Below are 20,031 nucleotides of genomic sequence, written 5' to 3'. Positions count from 1 at the left end.
ACGGTCCCGGACCGTTAATAACAAACTCCCTTAAAAACAGGCTCCCGGAGCTAAAAACGGTCCCGGACCGTTAATAAGAAACTCCTTTCAAAACTGGCTCCCGGAGCCAAAGCGGTCCCGGACCGTTAATAACAAACTCCTTTCAAAACTGGCTCCCGGAGCTAAAAAACGGTCCCGGACCGTTAATAAGAAACTCCTTTCAAATCTGGCTCCCGGAGCCAAAGCGGTCCCGGACCGTTAATAACAATCTTCTTACAAAACTGGCTCCCGGAGCCAAAAACGGTCCCGGACCGTTAATAACAAACTTCTTTGAAATCTGGCTCCCGGACCGTTAGTAACAATCTTCTTACAAAACTGGCTCCCGGAGCCAAAACGGTCCCGGACCGTTAATAACAAACTACTTTGAAATCTGGCTCCCGGACCGTTAGTAACAATCTTCTTATACAAAACTGGCTCCCAGAGCCAAAACGGTCCCGGACTGTTAATAACAATCTCCTTCCAAATCTGGCTCCCGGAGCCAAAACGGTCCCGGACCGTTAATAGCAAACTTCTTTGAAATCTGGCTCCCGGAGCCAAAACGGTCCCGGACCGTTAATAACAAACTTCTTTAAAATCTGGCTCCCGGACCGTAATCAATAAAGATACATTACAACCTGGCTCCCGGAGCCAAAAACCTAAGATATGCAACGGATTAAAAGCGGTTTCCGAAACGAGAGATAAAGTATGGGCTCCCGGAGCCCGCAAAACAAAACAGGCACAAACCGAAAACATAACTTAACAATACCAGAATAAAGGTCTACTCCTAAAGGTAAAACCTACGAACATAAAAAGGCCCTAAGAACTTGTAGAGATAACACCAGAGAAAACACAAGAAACAAGGGAACGAACGGTGACAAACAAGCATACCCAAGGGACACGTGGCACGTAAAAACCACCCAGATAACGAAACCGGCGAAAACAGGTAAGAATACCAAACTAACCGAAACGCCAAAGAAAAAACGATGATAAGACGGCCTACGACAGAAGACTAGCATACGAAAACAAGCCGAAACACGTACCACAAAGCGGAAGAGACAGAAAAAATACCTGATTAGGTTCCACCACGGGTTCTGCTGCCGGTCTTGGCGCAGGTTCCGCCGGAGGTTCTGGAGGCGGTTCTGGTGCTGGTGGCAACGCAGGTAAATCGCCCGCCGGCTCCGCCATGAAGAAAGAAACCACAGTTCAAGCGAAGAAAAGAAAAAAAACGGGCTGGTGTTGGTTGACCGACTAGAAAAAACGAAACTCGGCCGTTCGTTTCGGCGGACGGCGCTGTGACAGAGTAAAATCAAAGCCACATGGCCTAGCTTATTAATAAGTAAAGCCCGAAATGCACTAATGCCATCCCCAGGGCCACGGAGCAATTTGAAAGGTCGTTTCATGATGCGCTAATTAATTATTCAGTGAGAATAGTCTACACTTGAATGATCTGTTTTGTTATGCGAAAAACCCAGGAAAAGACATCAATTTTCGTTCTAAAGAACATTCCTATTCATGACCGAATCATGCTAATAAATTAATAACGTTATCAATTAGCTCTGAAAGTTAAACGATAAAAAAAACCAAAACCAAACAAAAACAAGCTCGAAATTGATATTCGGCGCCGTTGTAGTCTGCATACGTAATCTGTTTTTGTTATGCGAAGGAACCAGGAAAAAATTCTTACGCTAAGCACAATCCAATTCGCGACCAAATTATGTCTAAAATAGGTTGTCTTTGAGGCTTTTTTGAGTTAATTGTGAAACTGAAGTTTTTACGTCTTTACAAAAAGCAAAACAAAACAAAGCTAGTTTGTCTGTTGGTCTCTATTGAGATGATTTTATTGTCTAAACTTAAGACTTCTTTACAATACATATTCCGGCATCAAAACACGACTTCCTGCCTGCCAAACAAACATTTAGGACATAACGCTTTATCATAAAAGGAGGTCTAAAAATATTGTTAATTAATGACATGCTTCAGTAAGTCAACCAATCAGCTGATTTTCCGCATTATCGCTCTAAACTGTATTAATTTTGCACCATTGTTTATTTCCCAAATCGTCGTTTAAACAGTAATTTCTGTGGGTATAAGCTCATCTTAAAATGGCAACAATACCTGGTGGATGGAGTGAGGTAAAAATAGCCACAGAGGAGATCCAAAAGATTTGTGATGAGGTTTGTTTGATTCAGCGTTAGCATCCTTTCTTTAGCATTGAATCGCGTGACTCCTTTGTCCCTCCAAACGCTTGAGGCTGCAACACCGCTCCCCTCGGTAAAAACTAAACTGTTCTGCCGTCTGACAAAGTAAAAATTCTTCAGTCTCTGAATGTAAAACGCTGGAAGCTTTTCGTCTCAATAACTATGAAGCTTGAATCAAAATTCCCGGTTTGTGACCGTGTTTTGCCGTTTGATTTACAAATTCAGTGCACCCAGCTTCATTAAGCGGCCAAGGCCACCGAAATTCTAATATATCTGGGATGATTTTATGATTTGTGTTTTGTGTAGAAACGTTATAGCGGTACACCAAAGTTGATCACTGCATTCTTTAGGAAATGAATTTATATGCACGGGTGGTCCAATTGATATTAGGAACTTAAGACCAATTTTATAGAAATCATGTTTAAAGCTGAACTTGTTTGTTCCATAGGTGAAGATCCAAGCAGACGAAATGGCCGGGCAAACTTTCCCTCAGTTCGTAGCCATATGCTATAGACAACAAGTTGTTGCCGGAATGAATTACCGCATTAAGGTTGGTCCAGTATTATCCCACACTAAGAGTATACTGTTACAAAACTGTCGATATCTCGCTGTTAGATGGAAGAACTTCCGGCTTTGAGTACGATTTCTATTCTAGACACAAGAGAAACAAGCTACTTATTTCACCACCAAAATCACAGACGCTCTTAAATCTTGCCTGTCGTGGACTCTTACAAATCTTGTTCGCATCAGTTCTTGGGTTAGACTGGATGGTTCAGTTCTAGTCCCGAGCTTTCACAGATGTTTTAGGGCATCGCTGTGTGACAAATGTTAGAGGGAACTGAATAGTAATCAACTTCATTGAATTATTTCAACTTGTTAGTTGCAAAGGACTGACCCACGGGTAGCAATTGCTGATATAGGTGGGCCAGTCATCGTCAACTGGAAATTCAAACTTAAAATCGCCGGGGAGAAGGAATGCTTATAAATTTAACCGCGACATTACTTTGTACTTACACTTACTTAACTTTTTAACTCTTGAAAATTCTGATTTACTGTTGTAGGTTTATGTTGGAAACTTGCCAGGCTCGCCAATCTACTGGAAGTTAAGCGTGTCTCAGGATTTGCCAGCTAACGGAGGAACCCTTATAGTCACTGGTATCGAGCCCTTGCTAATGGATTTGTAAACTGTGAGAGCTCCAAGCCAAGTCAAGCAGTTTTTGCCGCTTATTTATCTAGTTTAGTTAAATAATGACAAAATGTGTGTAGTTGGTTACCATCAGCTTTTAGCTAGGCATTTTTGGAGTCTTTTAAACGATAAGATTTCATGCATTTCATACAAATAAAATAGTCAGTACGTCAATGTTGGTCGCGACTCTTGATATTTGCTTGTGTTTTATATCGTTTCCATGCAGCGATGGCTAGTTTTTCCGCATACTGCAGCATTGTTTACGTTTTGGAAACAGTGTCAAACTAATGATATGGTCGATGGCTGGGCTCCTGTATACACTGATTACTTACCAAGTGGCTTATTCGAACTCCTACACCTATCCTATATTACTCTCTTTAAATCGTTGCTCTTACTCTCACTTACAATCAAGACGTTTATAGATTTTCATGGCAGAACACTCTTTAAGTACTTTTTTTTTATACTTACAAAGCTCCCAATTTCGAGCCCACATGCAAAATCCGATACCGGTAAGACCACAGGCAACCCAAGCTCAAGCTGTGAGCAATGATCATCTGGTGGATAGCGATCACGGCGAAAATATAAGAGTTTGTATGGGAATATTTACGATTGGGTTTAGGAAGTAGAAATACTGTAAAGTTCTTTTAAAAAAATGACATACCTTTCGACGCCACGTGACGCAGGCAAGACAACGGCTTGAGTATGCGCAACCTGGTTAGTCTGTAAAAATTTACTTCCGCCGGCATCCTACATCCGTCAAGTCTAAATTCTTAAAGTCCCTATTGTTTTTCTCAGTGTATTTTGCCCAATTCCCATTATGTCAAAAATTTTGGTTTTCTTCCAGTCTCCTCCCATTTTTTCCTCTCGGCTGCTACCTCCCTGCCTCCCTCATAAACAGAACCCAGCTTAAGAGAGAAAATGAAAAATCCTATTTACTGTTATATACGCTACGTCATATACACTAGTTAACCATTAACCGTTAATTTAAACTTTTAAGGGCCGTTAGTTTTTCTTATTGTATCTCTGGCCCTGAAGAAGACTAGTTGTACTAATTGAAATATTGGCCCAAATAAATAAGCCCTTTGCCGTAGTGTCAGATCAGTTTCGTAAATTATATACATGTATGTTCCAGTTTATAGCTAAATTGTTCTATTGCACCGAGCTGCTACACTGATAATTTTTAAAGTTGTGAATTTTGCATGCAGATAGTTTAAATAGAATGACTGTTGTGTAATTGTTGTGTAATAAAGAAAAAAAATGAAGTGTATTCCATTCTATATCTATAGTAACGCAATCATTGCGGTCCAGTTTGGGGATCATTTCCGGTACGGGAATTATTTCCGGTCCAATTTGGGGATCATTTCCCGTCCGGGGATCATTTGCGGACCTGTACAGACCACTGCAATGGAGTGTGAAAGAGCATTACCCGGGGGGGGGGGGGGTACTCCCTTATATGGGCTATATAGGTATGTGCGGCGCCAAAGGGTATGGTTTTTCGGTTGTTTTGGTCATAAATAGGGTATCGCTTTTAGCCATTTTGCCGCCATTTTGGTAATAAATAGGGTATAGATTTTTGCACTCTAGTCCTGGGCTCGATTTTTTTCAGAAGAAGCTACTTCAGGTCATAAACAGGGTAGGGAAAATCGCAGATTTTAGTCATAAATATGGTAAGGGTTTTGGGAAGCGTGTCGGACACCCCTACCCAATTTTTTTTGGAGTACCCCCCGGGGAGCATTACAACGATGAGGTCCAAATGCTAAACCTATATTGTAAAAGCTACGGTTTGTTTTTTTTTTCTTCCGTTTTTCGGCAGTAAACCTGTTCAATGGCACAAAAGTGCACAAAACGAATAACACTATAACAGTCGTGTGCAATAAAAAAAAATTCTTGAATGTAAAGCGACGGAACGCGGTGCCGCTGTAGTCTACATACGTAATAGGAAGCAGGAAAAAAATCTTTTGTTTCTCATGAGTTTATCTTGCCAAATACCGGGTCTATCTATATATATTATTTTACAGATTACAGATTAAACTTTCTAAAAGCCCTTTCCAATATTATTTACCCTCTTCGCTCTTTATGTTATGTTGGTTTTGTTTTCCTCGTTCTTTCGTCGCTTGCTGTCGCGACTTCGTCGCTTAACTGAAGAAGTCGACTTGTGGTAAGTCTTATAACAGATAAAATAACTGGAGGTGTAAAATACGTTTTTGTGTCAGCTCCTCAAAATCAAAGCCAAACCAGCCTTGTTTGTCTATTGACCGGATATTCTAGTCTAACTAACGGATTTCATTAAAGGGTGACTTCCTTTTTGCGTTATTGAGTTAGCAGGTTAACTGCAAAACACGAAAGAAAAAAACACTAAAACAAAAACAAGCCGTAAGACGTATAATAATGCCGTAGCATTTACAGCTCGTCGTAAGGTTGTAATGTTGTTTCACACTCAATTGCAGTGTCGTTCTATTTGTACTGTTTTCGTTTTTGGAGAAACCAGGAAAAATATATTCTTGCGGTAAATTATATTCCAAGTTATGAATAAAACAGGCTTTAATTTTTCTTTTAAGATCGATGGGCCTTGACACTGAACAGATAAAATATCTGTGAAAGAAGCATTTACGTCAGTTCCTCAAAAAACAATTAAAACCAACCTTGTTTGTCTATTGGGTAGTCTAGCTTAGTGTAAACTGACGGATTTCATCAAAGCACGACTTCCTGCGTGCCAAACAAACATTTTGGAAAATAGAACTTCAGAGCAGAACACAGTCTAAAATCGTCATAGTAAATTGTGATATGCTTAATTGTGTATGGCATGACCATCTCCTTAGAAACCCCGGCATTAATTTACAGTCGGCGGAGGATTTCGACAAAGCGAAAAAACGCGCCTTTTCGTTCTCGGTATATAAACAGAAGACACAATTTGTCTCGGTAGCGAGATCACATATGAAGAGGACCTGAGCTACAGCGGACTCATGGAAGCTACAGGTCATCTGAAATATAGGTTCATTTGACAAACATCCTGCATACTACTAGGATTTGATTGTAGCCGTGTAGAATTTAGAGTAATTCTGGATCGCAATGAGTACTTTTTCCCAGCCTGTTTTTATTCAGGTATCAACGGACCACTTCTGCATGATCACCTTAATCGGAAATTGATATTCGGCGCCGCTAAAGTCTACACTTAAATGATCTGTTTAGTTGTGCGAAAACCCAGGAAAAACATCAATTTTCGTTCTAAAGAACATTCCAATTCATGACCGAATCATGCTAATATAGGTTATCAGTTAGGTAAATGATGGGCCTTGAAAGCTAAACGAAACAAGCTGGAAATATTTTGCTACCATGAAGAAAAAAAAGGTAGCGAGCCCAATTTTAGACACGTCTGCCCTCAGGGCATCCCGCGTAAATAGGTTGTCCTTGAGGCCTGTTCTAAAATTAACTGCGAAATAAGTGTTTACGTCTTTACAAAAAGCAAAGTAAAACAAAGCTAGTTTGACAATTGGTCGACTACTGAGAAGATTTTATTGTCTAATCTTAAGACTTATTTGTAATATTTATCAAAACGCGTAATCTTACGTGCCAAACAAACATTTACGAAATAACACTTCACAACAGGAGGTCTAAAAATATCGTTAATTAATGACATACTTCAGTAAGTCACCCACAATAGCTTATGAACATTTCCTTAATGTTTTCAACCAATCAGCTGATTTTCCGCCTTATCGATTAAAAAAGGATAAATTTTGCGTCGTTGTTCACTTTCCCATCTCTTCATTTAAACAGTAATTTCTGTGGGTATAAACTCATCTCAAAATGGGAGCAGTACTTACTTGTATGGGTGGATGGAGTAAGGTAGAAGTAGCCACAGAGGAGATCCAAAAGATTTGTGATCAGGTTTGTTTGATTTAGCCTTAGCATTCTTTCTTTAGCATTGCATCGGATGACTTCTTTGTCTCTCAGTGAAAATTGTCCTTCCAAACATTTGGGCTGCAACACCGCTCTCCTGGGTAAAAATTAAACTGTTCTGCTGTCTGACAAATTAAAAATTCTTCAGTCTGTGAACGTAAAACGCCGGAAGCTTTTCGTCTCAATAACTATGTAGCTTGAATCAAAATTCCCCGTTTGTGACCGTGTTTTGCCGTCTCTGATTTACAAATTCAGTACACCCAGCTTAGGCCACCGAAATTCTAATATCCGGGATGATTTTATGATTTGTGTTTTGTGTAGAAACGTTATAGTGTTACACCAAACTTGATCACATTCTTTAAAAATGAATTTAATTATACGGGCACGGGTGGTCCAACTGATGTTAGAAACTAAAGACCAATTTTATGGAAATCATGTTTGAACCTGTACTTGTTTTTTAATTTGTTTCATAGGTAAAGATGCAAGCAGACAAAATGGCCGAGCAAACTTTCCCTCAGTTCGTAGCCATATGCTATAGACAACAAGTTGTAGCCGGAATGAATTATCGCATCAAGGTTGGTCCAGTAATACCCCACAGTAACAGTATACAGACCTATACAAAGCTAAAGATATCTCGCTGTTAGATGGAAGAACTTCCGGCTTTGAGTACAATTTCTATTCTAGACACAAGAGCAACAAGCTACTTATTTCACCACCTCTATCCTGCCTGTCATGGACTCTTTTAAATCTTGTTCGCATCAGTTCTTGGGTTATACTGGATGGCCCAGTTCTAGTCCCGAACTTTCACAGATATTTTTGACATAGCTGTGTGAACTGAATAGTTATCGACTTCATTGAATTATTTCCAATTTTTAGTTGCAATGGACTGATCCACGGGTAGCAGTTGCTGATATCGGTGGGCCAGTCATTTGTCAACTGGAATTTGAAACGTCAAATTGAAGGGGAGAAGGAATGCTTATAAATCTAACAATACTTTTATATTTTTTTAAATTTTTTACTGTTGAAAATTCTGATTTACTGCAGGTTTATGTTGGAAACTTGCCAGGCTCGCCAATGTACTGGAAGTTAAGTGTGTCTCAGGCTTTGCCAGCTAACGGAGGAACCCTTACAGTCACTAGTATCGAGCCGCCGCCCTTGGTAATGGATTTGTAAACTGTGAGAGCTCCAAGCCAAGTCAAGCAGTTTTTGCCGCTAATTTATCTAGTTTAGTTAAATAATGACATAATGTGTGTAGTTGGTTATGTTCAGCTTTTAGCTAGGTATTATTGGAGTTTTTAAACGATAATATTTCACGCAGTTCATAAAAATAAAATAGTCAGTACGTTATAATGTTGATTGCGACTCTTGATATTTGCTTGTGTTTTATATCCTTTCCATGCAGCGATGGCTAGATTTTCCGCATACTGCAGCATTGTTTAAGTTTCGGAAACAGTGTCAAACTAATGATATGGTTGATAGCCTCCGTAATTAATGGGCTCCTGTATACACTGATTACTTACCAAGTGGTTTATCCAAACTCCTACACCTATCCTATATTACTCTCTTTAAATCGTTGCTCTTACTCTTACTTACAATCAAGACGTTTATAGATTTTCATGGCAGAACACTCTTAAAGTACTTTTCTTTTATACTCCCAAAGCTCCCAATTTCGAACCCGCATGCAAAATCCGATACCGGTAAGACGACAGGTGGCCCAAGCAGAAGCTGTGAGCAATGATCATCTTGTGGATAGCGATCACGGTGAAAAATGTGGGAATATTTACGATCGGGTTTAGGAGGTAGAAATACTGTAGAGGTCTTAATAAAAATGACATCCCTTCTTTCTACGATGTGTTGCTTATTGTCTCTTTTGTTGATTTGAGGTCATCATAGCCAAGTTATCACTTCTTAGGTTTTTCTACTTCAAAGGGAATTAAGACTTGGCAAGTCAGTCCTCTTATGAGTAGAAAACCTAGGAAGCAATAACTCGCTAAAAATGGCCTCAAATCAGCAAAGAGGGAAACTAACTTGGCCAATGAAGCAGCAGTACTACAATATATCAAGTTTTCAAGTTGACAGTTTCTTACACTTCCAGATGATCTATCTTACCTACGTGACAATTTTCTGTACTATTTAGTTTATATTGAAGCCAAAACCATTCTTATGTAGTTCACGTAAGGTTCCATTCTGGAATCTCTAGTTTATAATTCTATAAGTAAGTTTTGATTGAAAGCTCGCTTTATAAATGATCCGCAAAGCGAGTAAATCTGAGAAATGCCCCTAAAGAAGAAGAATTAATCCGTTGTACTCGAGAAAACGGTTTGTTGTTATTTTATACTTGGAAGTTTTGGTCGATGTCGATGCAATACTGATTTTGTATATTTCGTCCACCTGCAAACAATGTCAGTATCTTGGCATCTCTGCGAACTAAATTGCGCCGAAAACTAAACATGATTCTTGCCTACTAATTTCACATGTTTAGCTGAGTACAACATTTTCTTAAACATCAGGGGATTAAAATACTCGCGTTTTACACAGAACGAAAAATCTTGCCAAACTACGTTTTCGACGCCACGTGACGCAGGCAAGACAACTGCTTGAGCGTGCGTAACTTGGCCAGTCTGTGAAAATTTACTTCCGCTGGCATCCTACATCCGTCCCGTCTAAATTCTTAAAGTCCCTATTGTTTTTCTCAGTGTATTTTGCCCACTTCCCATTATGTCAAAAATTTTGGTTTTCTTCCAGTCTCCTCCCATTTTTTCCTCTCGGCTGCTACCTCCCTGCCTCCCTCATAAACAGAACCTAGTGAGAACTGACAGAAGAGAATCCATGGCGAGGTAGCAGTGATAACCTGTAAAAAGGGCAGCTTCACCTCACGTCAACAGATAAAATGAAAATAAAAAGGCATCCACAACAATAACTGACCTTATTTTATTTTATTTTTTACAACAAAAGGTGTTGCAATACAATCATTTCCTTAAAAGAGGATAATTTGTCTTAGAACTTTGTACAACACTTCTCAAAATTAAAACAAAGTGACAAGCAAGTTACTTGAGTGGCATGCGAGAGTATTTCAAGGGTGGCAAAAATGATAAATTTAAGACCTTGCAAGACAGTGAGACACATTATTTCTGAGACCAATAATTTCTTAGCCAGAACAACAACAAAAAAATCCTCCCAGAAGGATTCACAAAACAGTGCAAAACACCACCACTGCAAAAGCCACATTTTATTACAAGTGTACATGTATTTTTTGAAGACCATTTTCCACCCCTACTTCAGTGATGACATTGTACGTCTGCCAACAGACAAATACTCGACCTCTCACGATTTTTATACCATCAATGCTTTTACAAGTGAAAATGATTTGGCGGTGGTGGTATTTGTGAATCGCTCTGGAAACTTATTTCTGCCATTTGTGTCATACCAGTGTCACACAACTGACAAAAATGCCACGTCTGGCATAACAACACATGTAACTAAAATGTTAAATCAGTATATAAATTCCTAGCACTGTATAGAAATCCATGATCTCCCAACAATTTTTTACAAGGTTCAACATGTAGATTGTCATTCTAGATCACAATGACACATTCACAAGTCTGCTCGCACTCCAAACCCAGGGCCTTTTGGTGGCTCGGTCAGTGATGTTAAACCCCCAGCAGGTTCACAGGAAAAGCGATCACTCCTACAAAAGAAAATGTAACCACAACAAATTCAGACATAAAGTGGTTATCATGAACAGGGTGGAAGGGTACCTCAGACAGGCCACAAAAATTTGGTTGTACGAACAGTGTTTGGGTTTTCAGATAAGACAACAGTTGTATGAGATGATTTGTGCAGGGTATTGGGGTGTATGTAAAGTGGGTTCAATTGTGTTTCTTTAAGAAACTAGATTGTGCATCATGGTCCATTCACAAACACGTTGCTACATGTACATGTACATGTAGCAAAAACAAGAAACGTGTAAGTACATTTGCACAGTTAATGATCAAGTCCAAGGAGCAAATTGAAACAATTCATTTAAGGTGTTTGTCAACGTGTTGTGTAAATCATTGTTAAAGCTTGAATGTAAGAACTGACGGATGAATGAGTGAGTGGGAGGGCAGTGGAACAGGTGAGTGGATGATTGACAGATATAATAACAGAGATGTGTCATGGGCAGCAATCAATAGGAGTGGAATGTTCAAGTAATCACTTTAAAAATGCAGTCATTTCAAACAAAAAATTACAGCTTACCAGGGCCCTGCTTTAGGAGTTTTTCCAGCTATGAGGTCATCAATAATTTCTTCAACATCCTTAGCAGAGAGGTCCTCCTATAAAGTCAACAGATATTACGCATACAATGTAAAAGGCAGGATTTTTTTATACTGCTCCTCATCATCAGATTTTAATAATAATAATAATAATAATAAAAAAAAAAAACCATTTGGTATTGTTCTCCTTTGCCAAAGCTACTCCAACATTTGTCCACTGTTGTAAGCCTTTTTGATAATTATTATGTATGGCTACATGTACCTTCACGTGGGGCATTGTCACATAAACAAAACATCTACTGTATCATGTATGTATGATACATATGGCCCAATCCATCTTGAAATATAATTATGGAGAACATCAACGGCATTGCAAATGAGCTTTGGTGGATAATACAGACAGCAGCTAAATCCCTGGCAAAAATAAATTACAGACGCTTGACCAAAATAAATTCCTGCTATTATGGACTCTGGCTATTAAGGACACTAACCCGCAGTTCCGAGGGTGTCCACAATAAAAGGAGTTGACTGTACTTATAAACGGTGCAAAAATATCTGTTTTAACAGGCACTACCTTTAAGAAATATGACTTTCTCGGACCATACACAGAAGGTATTCGCAGTAGCAAAAGTCATGTACTCACTGTGTCGTTTCATAGATGTAGGTTAAACTACACTCTAAGTCACTCTTGAAACACCACCCCATGCCCCTCCCTTCCACTTTCAACAGGTTATAAAACATTTTTAGCTATTTAAAGAACTTACGTAATAGTTGTCATTAATCTGCATCATAGGAGCATTAACACAGGCCCCTAGGCACTCCACAGAACTCAGAGTAAACAAGCCATCTTTAGTAGTTCCACCCATCTTAATTCCTACAAACAAGATAAGTTTAATTTTTAATATTCATAAAAGTCAATAGGGATTCTACGTGTACACTGTAAGTAATGGGAACACAACATTAATAGTGTATAATTAAATCACAGTGAAACCTCCTGCATTTCAAGTATCTCTACGTGACATAACATGTTCTGTACCATATGAATAAGGCTGTACAGAAGTATTTGCAAATGTTCTGCATCAATGTTTAAAATAGCCCATAACATCAAGGAACAAATTCTTCTATCTTATCCCCATACCTTTCTTTTAAAAGTACCAGGGAGAAGTTATTAACATATCAAGAAAATTGACCTGGGGTGATCATATCCTTAATTTTCATGACCTCAGGGGTTGAATTAAGTATTGATATTACAAGGAGAAATTTGATGCTGATCACTGTTAGAACTTAAAGGGTCAAAAGGATGAGCCAGACCTCCTGCCAAAGTTTGTCTGTTCCATGACAGAGTAAAAACAAAGTATGGACCAGTACCTACAGTGCACAAGTGCATTGCTACAAATAAAGCTGGGAGCATTAATGTTAAGAATGAAAATGTACAAGTACATGTCAGCAGATCAGTTTTAACAGAACTGGCAATATCTGCCATTCATTTTGCAAAGTGATTTCTATACCTAATTTCTTTGAAATGATATCCACCACCATGTCTGAATCTCTTAGTTGACAGGGTGTTGTCGTGCACACTTGAATATGATATTTTCCAACTGGCTCTCTAAAAAAAAAAAAACACATTACAGTGTCAGTTTACATGTGTAGATTGTGCCTTAACAATGCACATGTATTTATTTTAGAGCGGTGACAAAATTTTTGAGAGCTGAGGCAATTGAAGACACTTGACAAAAAATTAGTAAATGAAAAGCTTGGTAGAAAAAAGCATAACCATATAAGTAATTAATAAGTAATAGTATTATGCCCATGTTAATTTTAAATAAGTAAATGAAAAGCTTGGTAGAAAAAAGCATAACCATATAAGTAATTAATAAGTAATAGTATTATGCCCATGTTAATTTTAAATTAAAATCCAACCATATAAGTAATTAAAAAGTAATAGTATTATGCCCATGTTAATTTTAAATTAAAATCCAAATTTTTTCCAATTTCAGCTCCACTGTCATGGCCATACTGGTTATCACCTAAGAAACATACCAGTCTGTATACTAAATTTCTATAATTCTAAGAAACTTGTTTTAATAAGTGGTTAATAAATGGATAATATAAATTTATGAAATTAATGAAAAGCCCTGTGGGGACGAGCCAATAAAGTATCTATGTATGTAATGACTGGATAATATGTCCCAGTCTATGATATGAATTTGTATATTATTTTTTCTGCTCCTTAGATAAAGGTTAGATCTGGATGCATTGTACATTGTATGTCATCTTATGATTTTACTATTGTAACTATTATCAACATTGTTAGGCGCATGTGAAAATGTTAGGTTGAATCTGAGCGGTAACATCATCATCATCATCATTCATCTATTCAGTCAGTTACAATCTGAACAGAATAAAGATTACCAAACCTGTTGAACATGGTGTAGAATGTTGCTACCTCGTACACTCTCATTTTTGGCATCTCTAACATATCAGCAACATAATTCATGGCTGATATTGGCACCCAGCCTGGCAAAAATAATAATAATAATACAGTGTAATAACAATTAACTAAGAAAATGGACTCAAAGAGAAGATGATGAGAGACCCATAAAAAATGTTGTTAAGTTTTACAAAAATGGGATCCTCTTCTTCCACAAAGAGAAATAATTCAATTTATTTATAAAGGGAAGATGTATTACACAAGTACATGTAATTTCATCTAGCCCCTAAAAGAAAGAAGGGCAGATAAATCATAGATCTTTTGGAATCAAAAACTGATTTGCAGAGAAACTAAAAAAATTCCTGGAATGTTTATTCTTCTGTAATCCATGAGAGGTGAAATCAGACCACAAGAAAAACCACCAACCACAAATATACATGTACATGTAATTACCAGCTTGTAGTTTTTTAATCTCATACAGTGTATCTGGTTGTTTTTCTTTCCCAACACAATAAACATTACTGAACTCTTTCAAGTGTTCATGGTTTTGTTAGTTTCACTGTAAACAATTGTTGTTTTGGCTCAGATTTGCCAATTTGTTTTTCAAGTGGCCCTCAATTCCTTCAATTCCTACCAGAAGATCTTTTTACATCCCAAAAACAGGAACAAAGAACAAATAAAACATTGTAACAACATTTCCTTAAAGAATTTAAGACCACATGCAAAACATCTGTCAAATCAGTGAGGTACAACAACAAAAAGCAATCTTAAAAGACGTACAATAAGTTGGTCATACCATGAGCTCTACATTATTATAACATGTTTTCATACCATGTTGTCTTTGTGCTAGGTCTAGCAATGGTATAACAGCAGCTGCCTTATGTCCTGCAGGATAGTTATCCATGATAACTTTAGCTCTCTGAAACAAAAAGGAAGTATGTGATGTACAACACAATGAACAGCCCAAATGCCTACAAAATGCTACATCAAAGAACAATAAAACTATATATTAACAAAATTAAGGTTTATACCATGACAAGCACATAAAACTTATGCAATGCAATGTAATGCAATGCAAGAACATGTACATACATTTTGAGCATGAGAGAGCAGGCATATTAAAAGAAGTAAATAACAGATAATGTATACAGTAGAACCCAGCTAACTCAGACATGGGTATTTCAACTCCTCACTTACTTGAACAAAATCGATTTCCCCTGGATTTGAACCCAATTTTTCAGTCATTTGCTACATGCATCAGTTAACTCAAACAACCAGTTAACTTAAACTAATTTTACTTCCCAATACCTCAAATTTATCCCAATAACTCAGGGGTTTCATTAAGTTTTGAAGTAGGGGGGCACCTATAGGAGAGTAACTGGGCAGAAAATCACACTTGAAGTGAATTTCTTTATGTTCAGTTTGAAAGTAGGCAGGTACTGACTCTTGTGTATCCTGGTACTGGTACCCGGGTCCCGCCTTCTAATGAGAACTCTGATAACTCAAATTAAAAAACTCAAATTTTTACACAGACGTCTAGCAACCAATAACTTTCTATATAAAATTGGGCTTAAGGCAAATGATAATAATTATTGCACTTTCTGTCAAGAAGGCCCAGAGTCATTAATGCATCTCTTCTGGACATGCCACGAAACATATAACTTTTGGAAAAGAGTATCAGAATGGCTGCATAGTATAAAACTATTGTCCAAAACCTCCACCCTATCAACATTACAGCATTTGGTCTGAAGCCGGATACGTCAAAATTTGCTCTTCAAATTAATTATTGCCTTCCTCTAGCTCGACGTCATATCTGGCTAGCCAAATCTAAAGAAACGTCCCTTAACTTTGACCATTATCTACGCTTTCTGAAATCAAGACTCGAGTTGGAAACAAAAAGCGGCGATATGGAAAAATGGGAACCTCTGGCAGAATATATATCTACTGATTGATAGCATCACTTCTTCTGAACTGGTTGCAGCTACATGTATCTTTCAATATCTTCAAACTCTGCCAACCATCTCGTACATACGCTGTCACCAATGAGCTTCTCACAGCAATCTGCTCTTTATCTTCGCTCTCACATACTAGTAATGCTTTCCGTAATCAACCTAATGAAATTTTTTTCGTCTGTACTCTTGCACAATTTTTTGAGTAAGGTCTGTGTAAGTAACACGTGTTGTTATCTGTGTTTCATTTTTTTCCCTTTTGTACCATCTTTTTTTTTTCTTTTCATTGTAATTTGTTGTAAATACTATTAGTGTCAACATTGTAAGTAAAGTATTGTAAGCATAATCAACCAAGTAGTATCTAGTATTGTAATGACCTGTAATATGTTATTTTGTGTTCTGTAAGGCAATGAAATTATTAAAAAAAAAAAAACTCAAACTCTACTTCAAAAATGTTGTTCGCTTAACAAAATACAGCTTTCTGGCATGTAGAAATTTTTTGTCTTTCTTGAATAACATGGTTATAACAAAATGGAAACATGATCTTAGCCTTTGTTTTGTCCTTGATATCTTCTTAAAAATTTTAGCTAAAATTCCTGAACTAAACATTCTTATTAAAAGGCTCTAATAATAAAAACAAAACAACAACAACAACAACAAAAAAAAACCTTAGTACACCAAAGTGACCTGTGATTGTGAAAGAATGATCAAACCATAATATTTTATTAATTCTTAACAGAATACCTGAAATTCAACACCAACTTCAACCTCCACTAACTCAAACTACGTTTTTCTTCTCTTCGGGAGTTTCAGTGAGCAGGGTTCTAAGTATTGAATGCCTCCATGAAGTCATCAACTAAAAATACTATAAGATAACGTACAGAACATCAATTTAAGTACTAACCTCAAGATTTTTCTGAGAAAATTCAAATGGAGTGTCTGCATTATTCTCTGGAGTATCTCGATGCTATAGAGGTAAATAAAAGAACTGTGTGAAGTGCACCTAATATATACATTTAATTTACATGTACATATTAACAGTACTGATTCAAGCAGAACTGGTCTCTGCCCTACTCATGTTTTATCTTCTCAGCATCCAACCAAACAAGGACAGTGTGGGTGCATTTGTTTTGATTAAGTTCAATTCCACACAAATATTAACCCCAGCATTAACCTTAATCCTGGCCTAATTTAATTTACACCTGACTTTGCTCCTTAAATTCTTCTTTGTAGTCTGAGCAAACTGAAAAATAGAGTTACCCTGATGCAAATATACATTACAAGTACACATGAATGCAAGCCTAGTGAGCCTGTGTTATTATTTCAGTGGACTTTAAAGGGGAAGTATCACCAAAATTTGCTGTCATTTCAAAACCCCAAAATGTTTGACTGTCAGCAGAAACAACGAATAATTGTCAAGTTTGTCAAAAATTATCATCCCAGTGCAATAAAACTGTCGATTAGTGCCTCTGGCCAGAGACAGAGTAGGCCGGTTTGGATTGAAACTTGAAAAATATTAGGCTAATGTTTTTCAAGTTCTCGCATTTTTGTTTCCAAAATGCTCTAGAACAGACCACAAGTTGTTTCTTTCAAGAATTGAGTTGATTTCGTTCCTCTCGTCATTCTAGAATTATTTTGCAGCTGATTGAAGGTCTTATTTCATCATTTTTAACAAAAGATACCAAAAACCCCATGATACTTCCCCTTTAAGACACTGCAGTACCATATGGAAAGCAGCGGCACATACTGCAACTTCATTGAACCACCCTATGCCCCTAGGCTAGGACCAAAGGTTCAATGCATGGCATGGACCATTGGTCTTCAGAGTACCTGGGTAGTGGGTTTAACTGATGGGTTCTTGAAACTGTGCTTGGCTTGTTTTTATCTTGAGCACCTTCCATAAACCCCTCTCCCCGCCCCTCGTACAGTATTTTTGGCGTAATATTTCTTCTTCAACAGTTATGTAACACACAAAAAAGCCCCTGTTTTTCGAAAAAACAAGCTCATTTGACCATTTATATGATTTAACTTGTATATTTATATGCTAAATATTCAGTTTTCCGTTAATTTTCTTAAGAAGACTTACCACAAATAGTTTATCCGACATCAGTGGAAGTGGACGATGAAAACATCTCGAATTCAAAATGGTCCCTGAATGTTGACCAGTCTGAAATGCATATTATGTTCTGTGAGGTTGGCGTTTGCCTCGGTAAATTCGAATAGCAGGGCTTTGGCAGTAACTACACTATGTTTTTATTTCCCTACCTTTACAACAGCGCGCAAAATTGACAAAGATTTTCTCAAGGCCCTCCAACTCGACAACATGGCGTCTCGACTCTATGATTTGAAGATAACTTTGGTCAGAGGTAATTTACAAAATAGTAATCACTTCATGTAATTCTATCTAACAGACCCGTCTCCTGTGGTGAAATAAGACCTTCCACGTAGTTACAAAACAATTTTAGAACAACGAGCGGAAAGAGATCAACTCAATTCTTAAAAAGAACAACTCTTGATCTTTTCTAGCACATTTTGAAAACAAATATGCGAGAACTTGAAAAAATTAACCTAACATTTTCCAAGTTTCAATCCATTCTGACCTACTCTGTCTCTAGCCAGAGGCACTAATCGACAGTTTTATTGCCCTAGGGTGATAATTTATAACAAAACTAGATAATTATTTTATGTTTCCGTTGACAGACAAACATTTTTGGGTTTTGAAATGACATTAAATTCGCGTGATACTTCCCCTTTAACTTGCGCATACAGGGAAAAAGGGAAAAATAAGTTCCAGCGTCAAAAATTTTAAATGGCTCACATACCATGGACACTAAGCCAATCAAAATAGTGACAATTAAATTGTCTTTTGTTTGTTCTTGCAAAGCGACATTTCTTGATTGTTTGTTTAAAAAAGTTATTCCGTGCGCGCTTGTTGAATACGAGATGATTATAGCGCCTCGTTGGCTATCTTCATCTCACATTCAAGAGTTCAATTACGCATAACAAGCTTAAAAATCGTGAATTTCATACTAGGGTGAAAAAGACATAACAAAATAACTAAGAAGAAAATAAAATAAACCGGAAACATTATAAAATAATTGAGCAAGAGGTTTGAGTACTTCATGCTATTCTGTTGATTATAGTGGTACAGTCAATAAAGTTATTCTCATTTTTAAACATAACCATTGGGAATTCACGAATTTTGATGTTGCAATGAACTTGCCAGTCTTCACGCACATTAGACAGAGTCATCCGAATATATTTTATATAATTTGTTGATGCTATCATGCGATGAGCTTCACCCGGCAATTTTTTTTTATATTTTTTTCTACTTGCTTATATGACACTGGTTGTAGGTAGTGACGCAGTTCAAATCATCCAAAATGATTCCCACCATTATTGAAGGCCAGCTAGTGAGCCAATTATATCACAAATTTATGACTCACAATGGAAATGAAAAATGAAAAATAACAAACATGTCAACGTTATCATTGGCAGTTTGTCGTTAGGCATTTTTTGCCAGTTAAATTAAGCGCGACCAATTCCCAAATTTAGCCTGGCTTCCGTAAAAAGATTTTAAAATTCTTGCTTTTTACTGAGCAGACTATACAGAGAAAAAATCCTTGCTTATTAAAATGTTTATATATACTGATGTCTATTCTAATGTTTGTCTAATATTTTTCATCCTCAAATCATTAATATTACTAACATGAAAACGGTTCTCGTCTAATTTTAAGTAAACACTACATCCTGCACTCTCTACCATTAGAAACTGGTTGTGCTCAGTATCAACAAGAAAAGTTTATGACTACACTGCTAAGAAAAAGAATTTTCAACACTTCCATCCACACTGACATAAGTTAATTTTAGTTAATTACGAATCATGCTTCTACCGCAACAGCAGGCGTAGGCACAGACACTTCGTTCGGTAAGTAAATACACGGAGAGTAGATGGACTCTAAAACCAAAACCAGATTGTGTAACAAATTGCTATGATCTGGCATTTGAGTTCTAGTACTCCTTTTACTTGCTGATATACGTAGTTTACCAATGTCTTTATCGCCAATTCTCTTCATGAGCAGAAATGTTTCATTCA

General features: G+C 37.3%; 4 protein-coding genes across 5 annotated transcripts in view; 2 read left to right on the top strand and 2 right to left on the bottom strand.

The window, feature by feature from the left end:
• The window catches only part of LOC146476096 (uncharacterized), a 3,148-nt gene extending 1,659 nt beyond the window's left edge, over nucleotides 1-1,489 (bottom strand). Inside the window, exon 1 of the mRNA XM_085114993.1 lies at nucleotides 1,087-1,489. Coding sequence (XP_084971119.1) covers nucleotides 1,087-1,203 — 117 coding nt within the window. The 5' untranslated portion in view covers nucleotides 1,204-1,489. The remainder of the gene's footprint in view (nucleotides 1-1,086) is intronic.
• Nucleotides 1,490-2,034: 545 nt separating this feature from the next.
• Nucleotides 2,035-3,576, top strand: LOC146476095 (cystatin-A-like). 2 transcript variants are annotated; one of them, XM_085114991.1, is made up of 3 exons: nucleotides 2,035-2,192; nucleotides 2,665-2,766; nucleotides 3,278-3,576. In XM_085114991.1, the coding sequence occupies exons 1-3, from the start codon at nucleotides 2,121-2,123 to the stop codon at nucleotides 3,398-3,400; spliced, it is 297 nt and encodes a 98-aa protein (XP_084971117.1). In that variant the 5' UTR covers nucleotides 2,035-2,120; the 3' UTR covers nucleotides 3,401-3,576. The 2 variants fall into 2 exon arrangements, with proteins under 2 accessions (XP_084971117.1, XP_084971118.1); XM_085114992.1 differs by lacking the exon at nucleotides 2,035-2,192 and adding an exon at nucleotides 2,283-2,402.
• Nucleotides 3,577-7,157: 3,581 nt separating this feature from the next.
• Nucleotides 7,158-8,655, top strand: LOC146476094 (cystatin-A-like). Its single transcript, XM_085114990.1, has 3 exons — nucleotides 7,158-7,287; nucleotides 7,773-7,874; nucleotides 8,344-8,655. Exons 1-3 carry the CDS (start codon nucleotides 7,207-7,209, stop codon nucleotides 8,470-8,472), a joined length of 312 nt encoding a protein of 103 aa, XP_084971116.1. The 5' UTR covers nucleotides 7,158-7,206; the 3' UTR covers nucleotides 8,473-8,655.
• Nucleotides 8,656-10,211: 1,556 nt separating this feature from the next.
• Nucleotides 10,212-18,333, bottom strand: LOC146476093 (NADH dehydrogenase [ubiquinone] flavoprotein 2, mitochondrial-like). Its single transcript, XM_085114989.1, has 9 exons — nucleotides 18,201-18,333; nucleotides 18,022-18,102; nucleotides 16,840-16,902; nucleotides 14,818-14,905; nucleotides 13,973-14,072; nucleotides 13,064-13,161; nucleotides 12,320-12,429; nucleotides 11,539-11,615; nucleotides 10,212-10,987 (listed from the first exon to the last, which is right to left on the bottom strand). The coding sequence occupies exons 1-9, from the start codon at nucleotides 18,258-18,260 to the stop codon at nucleotides 10,894-10,896; spliced, it is 771 nt and encodes a 256-aa protein (XP_084971115.1). The 5' UTR covers nucleotides 18,261-18,333; the 3' UTR covers nucleotides 10,212-10,893.
• Nucleotides 18,334-20,031: the final 1,698 nt, after the last annotated feature.

The sequence above is a fragment of the Pavona decussata genome, unplaced genomic scaffold (assembly GCF_977016875.1).
Source record: "Pavona decussata unplaced genomic scaffold, jaPavDecu1.1 SCAFFOLD_81, whole genome shotgun sequence".
In the NCBI taxonomy this organism is placed as follows: domain Eukaryota; kingdom Metazoa; phylum Cnidaria; class Anthozoa; order Scleractinia; family Agariciidae; genus Pavona; species Pavona decussata.
Note: the sequence above shows the minus strand (reverse complement) of the source record. Positions and strands in the feature narration are given on the sequence as shown.

Bases quoted from the DNA above. Each gene is read 5' to 3' on its own strand.
- LOC146476095 (XM_085114991.1), top strand. From the start codon at position 2,121: ATGGCAACAATACCTGGTGGATGGAGTGAGGTAAAAATAGCCACAGAG. The intron at 2,193-2,664 runs GTTTGTTTGATT...TTTGTTCCATAG, and splicing joins TCCAAAAGATTTGTGATGAG to GTGAAGATCCAAGCAGACGA. The intron at 2,767-3,277 runs GTTGGTCCAGTA...TTACTGTTGTAG, and splicing joins GAATGAATTACCGCATTAAG to GTTTATGTTGGAAACTTGCC.
- LOC146476094 (XM_085114990.1), top strand. From the start codon at position 7,207: ATGGGAGCAGTACTTACTTGTATGGGTGGATGGAGTAAGGTAGAAGTA. The intron at 7,288-7,772 runs GTTTGTTTGATT...TTTGTTTCATAG, and splicing joins TCCAAAAGATTTGTGATCAG to GTAAAGATGCAAGCAGACAA. The intron at 7,875-8,343 runs GTTGGTCCAGTA...GATTTACTGCAG, and splicing joins GAATGAATTATCGCATCAAG to GTTTATGTTGGAAACTTGCC.
- LOC146476093 (XM_085114989.1), bottom strand. From the start codon at position 18,260: ATGTTGTCGAGTTGGAGGGCCTTGAGAAAATCTTTGTCAATTTTGCGC. The intron at 18,103-18,200 runs GTAGGGAAATAA...TATGCATTTCAG, and splicing joins TTTTGCGCGCTGTTGTAAAG to ACTGGTCAACATTCAGGGAC. The intron at 14,906-16,839 runs GTTAGTACTTAA...TTTTTGTTTCAG, and splicing joins TTTCTCAGAAAAATCTTGAG to AGAGCTAAAGTTATCATGGA.